Source organism: Ptiloglossa arizonensis, chromosome 4 (genome assembly GCF_051014685.1).
Source record: "Ptiloglossa arizonensis isolate GNS036 chromosome 4, iyPtiAriz1_principal, whole genome shotgun sequence".
NCBI lineage: Eukaryota > Metazoa > Arthropoda > Insecta > Hymenoptera > Colletidae > Ptiloglossa > Ptiloglossa arizonensis.
In genome coordinates, this window is record NC_135051.1 from 24105608 (window position 1) to 24115022 (window position 9415).

Here is a 9415-nt window from a genome sequence, read left to right on the forward strand (position 1 = left end):
TGAATTCCAAGAAATGACGTCATTTCCAAGAATTTCCGCTGGCAAGAATTTACAGACTTTCGACCGGAAATTTTGTCGTTTCTCGAACTTTGGTATCAGGAGAACATGATAGCCGAGGAGGTGGCACGACTCCGTGAATTCCAAGAAACGACGTCATTTCCAAGAATTTCCGATAGGTAAAATTTACGGACTTTCGTTAAGAAATTTTCTGAATTTTCGGGCTTTGGTATCAGGAGAACATGATAGCCGAGGAGGTGGCACGACTCCGTGAATTCCAAGAAATGACGTCATTTCCAAGAATTTCCGATAGGTAAAATTTACGGACTTTCGACAGGAAATTTTCTCGATTTTCGAACTTTGGTATCAGGAGAACATGACAGCCGAGGAGGTGGCACGACTCCGTGAATTCCACGAAACGACATCATTCCCAAGAAATTCGGCGAGCAGAAAATTTCAATTACTATACTAACGGATCGTACAACTAAAGTGAGAATGATCGAAGGATGGGAAGTTGAAGGGTTAAATTAAAATACTCTCGATATGCTGTAAACTTAATAATTCATTTATTGACGCAAATATACAACTGTACACTTATTAACAACAAATTGATTCGTACAATAATAGATACATTTGTTAGTTGTTAACTTAAAAGTATTCTTCCCCGTAGATATACGCTCCCAGTACAATATTTCCCAACGCTTGTACGTACAGTAAAAACCCCGTGGGTCCAGAAAGACCCGTGTTCGCTCCAACCAGATCTTAAATCCGCGGCCGGTACGCGAAGACGCGATGCGGGGACGCATCGAGCGCGAAACATCGGCTTCGAGAAAGGATAGCCGCGCTCGTTCGATTGGGAAAGGTCGCGCCAGCGCTCGCGATCGCTAGCGCGAGCTCGTTTCGCTTCCTCGATACGTCCGAGCGGTTCCGAATCGGCCGACGCCGAGCCGCCGTAGACCGAGCAAGAGAAGCAGACCGCTGGAGGGAGGGTGGGGGCCCGGTGCGTCCGCGGGTCGAGGGAGGGGGAGGCGGGAGAGCGTCCACGATAATCCAGTCGATCCTCTCGAATTCTCCGTTACGAATAATAAACTCGCCGACAAAGTGGCCGACTCCGGCAGCGGCCGAGCGCGGGGATCGGCCATAGACGCCTTCCACGAACCGCTTTTTTCCGTTTCGACCTTCCACGCCGTAAAAGGAGAGCCGAGCTCTCGAGGAAGGACGACCGCGAGGTTTGCGCTGCTCCGATATTGCTCGGCCGCTTTTACGGTTTCCTCGATAAACCGATATTTTTTTTTCCCCTCCTCCCTCCACGGAGAGCGACGACTGAACGGGGTGGTTGCCGGGGTGGAGCGCAACGTCCGTTCGTCGACGGAATCTTCCGTGGCGGGTCCACCCAGGCGGGGCGGAGGAGGAGGAAGAGGAGGAGGAGGAGTAAGAGGGCGGAAGGGCGCGATACGGACGCGAGAAGTGCCTCGGTATCCAAAGAACCAACACGCATCGCGGAGGAACGAAATTGCTTTAGAAGGATGGCGGAAGGACCGTAGATCATCGCGGTTGAAATTAGTTTTTGTTGACGCGTTGAATTAATGTTTCGAGCCACGTGATATTTTCTGGAAGAGACCCTGATGTATAGCGCTCGTTGAATATTATAGGTGGCTCCACCGTGCACCGCTGTTTCTCGTCTGGGAAGGGTATAAGTATCGGGTGTAGTGGATAATTTTAAATACGGGAATAATCGAAACGATTTCGTTCAACCTTACCCCCTCCGTCGCCGGAAGTTTTTACTCTGTACTTTTATCGCGGCAATGCCGTGCGCGATAGGCTGGCCACTTTGCTGTAAGTTTACCGCAAGTCCACCCAAGGCACGCAACTTTAATCACTTGTATCTTAAAAACGATCGAGTATCTGCGTCTAATATTTTGCAAGTATCATTAGAGAGCTGTAGACTATCATCCCGCGAAAGCGCGTTATAATCCAAGTCGACCGCTCGGGGTCCGTCCTTCCGAGCCAGGGATAAATTTCCCTTCTTTAAATTCCGAATAAATACCATACTGTAAATAGTGTATTTAATTACAGGCAGCGATTCCACCGGCAGGGTTCTAGTACCCCTCCCTGTGTACTCGCATAAAAAACATAATGTCTAATTAGACGTACATTGATACCGCTCACCCCATTTTACCTGTACCTCTCTACGTACACTCTGTGTGCCATTACCGAAGGGTCTTCATCCGTATAATAATAATACTTGTCCAATAGGTCGTTAAGTCCGTGGGAGACGTACGACAGGTCGGTATACCGAGTATCGTGTTGCACCTCCGTCGTGTCGACCGATCGTATGATAAATCGTCGCGTCCGTGGCCCCTATTACGGGCAGAGTTCGCGAAAGGACGCGCCGGGCGAGCATTCCTCTCGACTCACCCTCTCGAATCGGCCCGGCGATCGAAACTCTCCCCCTCGGTCTCGCGCGAGCTGCTCACCCGGCCGGAAATTCTGCCGCGAGCCTTCCTTCCCTCGTCGGCCCCGGCGCGCGGGGCTCTCGAGGCTCTCGGTCTTCTGGCCGGGCGAGCCGCCCTCCTCCAACGACTGAGAGCCACTGGATCTCCGGGACGCGGTCTCGCTCTCCCGTTCTCCCGCTCGGGCTCCCGCGTTCCCACTCGGGCTCTCCCGCGCTCCCACTCGGGCGCTCCCGCTCGTGTTCTCCCGTTCACCCGCCGCTCACCCGCTCGGGCTCTTCCGTCCTCTCGCACGGACCTGCGGCCGATCCAACCCCGAGTGGGTCAGAGCACGTCTGCGTCCGCGCGTACGTTGCGCGCCTCGCGACTCCCAACCCGCGAGTGTCGCGTCCCGAACGGCGTCGCACGAGACCCCGTGGCTCGGGGAAACGACGTTATTGCGCCGTAACTGGGGGGATTTTCGACGAACGGAAGGTGCGCACAGCCGAGGAATATTGAAGGGAGAGCGCCGCGGCGCTCGTGGGTTAGCGAGGTTTAATAATTCCGTCCATCCGGAGATCGCGGGGGTATAAAAGTTTCCACTCCCTGGTGTTCAAGTACGAAACTTGTACTCCCTAATAACCACCACTACCGGATACAAAAGTACCCTAATAACCGAATATAAAAATATCTGCACCCTTCCGTTCACTACCAGCGAACGTAACAGTATACGTTCCGTCCTGCTACCCAATATGCATTATTTTCTAATCGTGTTTAAAAATATCGAATACGCTATTTACAAAGCACAGCCGAGAAAAACATATTCTTCCAAAACATGAATATCCGCGTGGGTCAAACAACCGTACAAACATACTTAAATACTACTCTATATATATTATATTATTCACTGTACAACATACTTGACGTTACTCTATATATTATCACCTCGTAAAACATACTTTATGCACTTATATTGCACTTTTTAGAGCGTATAAACATTTTATTAAATTATACATTCTCCGATTAACAATATATTAAATTATATATTCTCCGATTAACAATATTATATTATTTTACATATTCTCCGATTAATAATATATTAAATTACATATTCTCCGATTAGTAATATATTAAATTACATATTCTCCGATTAACAATATATTAAATTACATATTCTCCGATTAACAATATATTAAATTACATATTCCCCAATTAACAATATTATATTATTTTACATATTCTCCGATTAATAATATATTAAATTACATATTCTCCGATTAACAATATATTAAATTACATATTCTTCGATTAACAATATATTAAATTACATATTCTCCGATTAACAATATTATATTAGTTTACATATTCTCCGATTAGAATATATATATATAAAATTATCTATTCTCCGATTAATAATACATTAAATTACATATTATCCGATTAATAATACATTAAATTATATATTCATATATAATCTTCGATTTTGGAGAACGAAACGACTCAGTAGTACCAACCTGTCGCACTGATCCGGTGTCGTGCAATTCCATCGCGTTAAACTTTGCCGAGACACGCGTATACGATTCCGCGAAATTCGTAAAGGATCACGGCCGCGGTGACTGCACTTAGGTCCGCCGGCGCGGCCGTTGCAGGAGATCCCCCGACAGGTCGTGGAACCGGGGTTTCCTCGTGCATCTCGGCCCACGCAGAAACGTACGTACACCGTCTCGATCGACTGGCCCGTAACGACGATCGCACGGCGAGAATCACTGCACGAAAAATCGAGCGGAACGGCTGCCCCGCACGACTCGAAACTCTCGTTTCGATTCGTCTTTCGGTAGCGCCGCGTCGCGCCGCGTCGTGTCGTGTCGCGTCGCGTCGCGTCGCGTCGCGTCGCGTCGTAGTCGTGGTCGTCCTTTCTCTTTTCCCTGTCTTTATCGCGAACGTGACCCGGCTGGACGATCGAGAACGTTGACCCGACGCGTGGACCTCGCTACGCGCCGAGAAAGCGATAAACGGTAACAAACGCGCGACGAAAAAGCTCGCGGGGAGTCCGTGTTACGGGCGTCGATCCTACCAGCTAGAGGAACGTTAAACCCTGCCACGAATTGTACATCGTTGCCTGAATAACCGCCAATTGGATCGAACGTTCGCCGTTAATTTAGCTGCTGACCGATTGGTACCGCGAGAAGTTTCAAGAACGAGGGGTGCGGTTATAATGGGAGAGGAATTGGTATTTTTGGTAGGTGGATGTAGTTCAGGGGATTGGGATGGTGTGTGTGATGGATGGTGAAGCTTCTTCTAGAATTCTATTCGCTGAATCCTAACGAATTTGTAGTGAGAGAAGTTGGAGGAACGAGAGGTGTGGTTACGATGGGAGAGGAATTGGTATTTTTGGTAGGTGGATGTAGTTCAGGGGATTGGGATGGTGTGTGTGATGGATGGTGAAGCTTCTTCTAGAATTCTAGTCGCTGAATCCTAACGAATTTGTAGTGAGAGAAATTGAAGCAACGAGAGGTGTAGTTGTAATGGGAGAGGAATTGGTATTTTTGGTAGGTGGATGTAGTTTGGGGGATTGGGATGGTGTGTGATCGATGGTGAAGCTTCTTGGATAGTTCTGATCACTAAATCTAGGAATCTTGAAGTGTTCTCAGGTGGCCAGAGTGTAGATAACCGGTGAATATCCTGTTGGTGGTGTTAGGTACTTGGTAAGTGAGGAACATCTGTGATTAGGAATTCAGGGAATGCCCAATTCTATTCAGAGGCAGTTTCCCTAGGTCTCCAGGGTATGGATGAATGCTTGACGAATGTTCCATCCCACTGTCCAGGTCTCCAGAGTATGGATGAAGGCTCAACGAATGTTCCATCCCACCAGGTACTCGTCTAGTGAGGAATATTTATGATCAAGAGTTCAACAAACATCCAATTCCATGTAGAAGTATACTTCCCAGATCTTTAGAGTATTGATGATTGACGAATATCCTGTCCACTTTGCTAGGTACTTGCTGAGTGGAAAACATTGAGGATCAGAGATTCGGTAGATACTCAGTTCCATCCAGAGGCACTTGCCCTAGGTCTCCAGAGTATAGACGAATGCTTGACGAATGTTCCATTCCACTTTCCAGGTCTCCAGAGTATGGATGAAGGCTCAACGACTGTTCTATCCCATGAGGTACTTCTCTAGTCCATCCAAAGGTACTCTAGGAATATTTATGATCAAGAGTTCAACAAACACCCACAATTTAAAATTGTTTCTACTGAAATGACAAACAGAGTTCCACCATTGTCCAATTATTCTAATTCCCCAAACATTTTCCACTCCCGAAAATTTGTATAAATAATTGTATAAATTAACCGTTCCTTCGACACCTGCTGACTCGTGGTAGATCCGTGATCAAGTATTCTACCCACACCCAATATGAATTCCATCCACGGTTATTCTTCCCGGGTCTCCATAGTATGAATCGAGGAATAACCTAACCACCGTATTAGATACTTGTCGAGTAAGGAATATACGCGATTAGAGATTCGACGAATAACCAACGCGTGCATTTCCGCTTGTTGTTGGTCTCCGGGCGCGTGCTCGAACGTCTACGTGTATCAGATAAGCTACTCTTTTGCGTATCGGTGGATTTCGTCGAATAAACGCACCACGAGCGAGCCGTGAATCGCCCGTGACGACGTGCACGATTATGCACTTCGATATTCTCGGAACGAACGAATGGCGATCGTGTGCGACGCCGAAGGCAAGGTTCGGCGACGACGCGATCGTTCGAAGAAGAATTAGTCGCACGAAGGAGGCGTCGCGGCCGCCGTGCCTTCCGTTCGTGGAAAACACGAACATTAAATCCGTGAACGACGATGACGAATCCGGTGCTCCGTGGAGCCGAGTATACGCGCGGTCTCGCGATCGAATTTTCGAGGACGAAGGGGTGGGGATGGGTAGGGACACCTTACGAGGGCGGGGGAGGGGGAGGGGCGGGGGGAACGCCGCTGCGAAGGCGGTGCACCGTCACGCGTAAATCACGTGCGACGTACACACCGTCACGTGACGCGACTTCTTTCCCGACGCTTGCCTCGAGATTAATCACACGAGAAATTGACACCCGATTGATCCATTAACGTCCTCGTAAAGAAAAACAATGATTTACTCGGCATTGTATGCAAACAGTTTGGCGGAATTCAACCCTGTTCGTCACTAACCTCTTCAAGGTGAGTATGAAACAATGGTATGGAATATTACCGTGTAACGATTGTGTATCTATATTCGTAACGTGATTTTTCTTCTATATTCGAATCGATATAATTTCGTTCCGGACGAGGTTAAAATCACCCAAGTATAAAAATAGTTGTAACATCGGAGGAAAGCCATAGGGAAGAATTATTTACCTTTCGTTGTTTTTGTATGTACAGGTGATACAAATCGGTCCTATATACACTCAACGTTGCTCAACGACTTACGAGAAACAACAACCGAGATTCTTGGCTCTCTGGTGGTTATCTTCGGAGTCACTCGAGGCCGCTACAAATCCAAATATGTCTTGTTTCGAATTCACGCGGTACATAATTCAATGCTTGGTATGTATAACTCTTCCGTTGGAAATGGGTTTGAACTAGGGTTATTCACGGTTTGTCGTTAATTCGAGTTTCTTTCGACGAACGAGAAGACTCACCTCGTCCAACGCAATAGAATGTAAATACCTGGAATCGCGAATTGGATTCGCTGTGTAATCCGTGGGACGCATTAGAAAGCGTCGAGCCGGGACAAGAGGCGCGTACCGACAACGTTGGAAGCTGTCGGGAAAATTCCGGTCGAATCGATGTACGGGTTCGGATTTGGGTTCGGATTCGGTTTCGGGTCCACGTCCGGGTTGGCTCGTTTGGCTGCGGTCTGGCTCGCAGTCGGCCCGATCCAGGGAGGAGGAACCGTGACGGACGAACGAAGGGATCGAAGTACGCGGGAAACGCAATTAGAGCAGAACCGGTCGGTGCTACGAACAGCTTTCGGGGGAGAGAAGAGTGAACGTTTCTCTACGCCGCGCCGTACCGTTTCCGCTCGCCTCTGCGGGGCGGGGACGGTCTCTGTTGCACGGACCTTCCGAAAAACAAGAAAACCGGCCGACTTTACTCGTTTCCGAGCTCGACGAACCGTGGATTCCGAGCTCGACGAACCGTCGATTCCGACGCCGACGCGGCGTCGATTAATTAACAACGGCGGAAACAGTTCGAGCGAACGATGAATAAAAAAATTTAATTCAATTTTTTCTTCGTCGGAGAATACGGAGAAAAACTAACCTTTTTCGCGTACGATTCCCTTTAAGATTCGTCGAAAACATGTTTATTCCGTAAAAAGAATCAGAATCGAGGTGACCGTGAACCAAATGAGAATGTAAAAACATAAATGAAAACGAAACGCGCTTACTCGAAGAGTAGCGTTCTCCGATCGAGCGGAGACGAAGCCAATCGCGCCACGAGAGTCGCGAGCGTGGATGTGCGAATAGCGAGGCCAATCCCCGACGTTCTTCTCTTTCGCCGCTCTAACGCTTTTCCCGCGAACGGGGAGCATTTCTACGAGAAACTGCGATAAACGGTTCCCTCGATACACCGTGTCCGCGAGGAAAGGAACGAGAATCGTCGCGAAGCGCCCGCTCCGACCGGAGTTCGAGATGAAAGTGATTTTTCGTGGGCGAGTATAAATCTGTGCACACCGACCCCCCGTCGATGTCGCCGACAACGATTATCTCTTCCTCGGAGAGTGTATCGTGGTCAGCTTCTTCGTGAGTCCCCGACGAAATCCAAACACGGTTGCGTCGCATTCGACCGGTGCGATTCCGATTTCGTTCGCATCGCTTCCGAGAAACCGGCTATACGTTTTCGCAGACGGAGAATCCCGCTTTCTTATCCACGGGTGATCGATCGATTGCACGAAATTTCCCAACGAACGACGAAAACAACACTGACCGTGTGTTGCGTCGCGTCATCGATGGTCGGAAGCGTTGGTAGCGCCCTCCGGTACAGGGACGCGAAACTAACCTCGTAAGATTAGACGACGGCAGGTTTTATCGACGCTCGCTACTCCTCTTCGCCCCGGACGGCACGATCGTCGGTGAAACGATGCACCTTACCTCGTTCGTCGCAGTTTTAGTTGCGGCGCGGGTATATTTGCGGGAATGATCGTTACACGAGCCGTTTATCGCGCGAATGCGTTGCGCTCGCGACGCAGAAGATCGCGAAGGTAAAAAGAGACGAACGTGCTTGCCCGTTCTTCGGGCCAACGAACAACGATGACCTCGGTTTCAGGGTCGTTTCGACTATTATTCGCTTGCGCAGACTTAACTCGCCTTCTCTTCGTTCGCATCGTTCCCCCCGCCTCGTCTCTCGCGGTGTGTCCTGCCTTGCTTGCACCGTCTCGCCTCCTATGTAGCGAGCCATGCATCCTTTCGCCTTCTTTCGTTTCGTCTCGCCTCCTCTCGCCTAGCCGGGCTCCTTACCTCGTCGCGCGACGCCTCACCTCGCCGCGCGCCATGCTTTCGCGAATGTTCTCCGTCTCTCCGTCCCCTGTCTTCGTTCCGGTCGTAAGGGTGCAGCTCCTTCGAATCGCAGAATCATCTCGAGAACCCGATCGAATTTTCGTCCATGTTTATCTCCCGATTAGCGTTCGTCGTACAAGATACGCTCGCGTCGAATCGTTTTCGTAGTTCCTCTCGTCGCGAACAGAGTGCGTTGAAAGGTTGTTCGAACGGATGCTAAATAGACGCGTCGAGTTTCCTTTTGCTCGTAAAACACGATGACGGTACCCTGGCTCGCCCGTTTCCATTTTCGTCGATGAAAAATCGTAGGATCGCGCCGAAAAACCTCGACGAGGCGCTGCTTTCGAAGAACACGCGTCGGTGCCCCGTCACGATCTCGCAACGATGGCGACATCTGTACGCGGCGAGCGTGTCAACGAAGATTAGACCAATCGAATCGAACCACATGGCTCAGCTAGC

The 9415-nt window shown here is 49.2% G+C and overlaps 1 protein-coding gene across 1 annotated transcript; it reads right to left on the bottom strand.

The window, feature by feature from the left end:
* Positions 1–3697: 3697 nt before the first annotated feature.
* LOC143146406 (uncharacterized) lies at positions 3698–9397 on the bottom strand. Its single transcript, XM_076310683.1, has 2 exons — positions 7849–9397; positions 3698–5626 (listed from the first exon to the last, which is right to left on the bottom strand). Exons 1-2 carry the CDS (start codon positions 7990–7992, stop codon positions 5453–5455), a joined length of 318 nt encoding a protein of 105 aa, XP_076166798.1. The 5' UTR covers positions 7993–9397; the 3' UTR covers positions 3698–5452.
* Between the last annotated feature and the right edge of the window lie 18 nt (positions 9398–9415).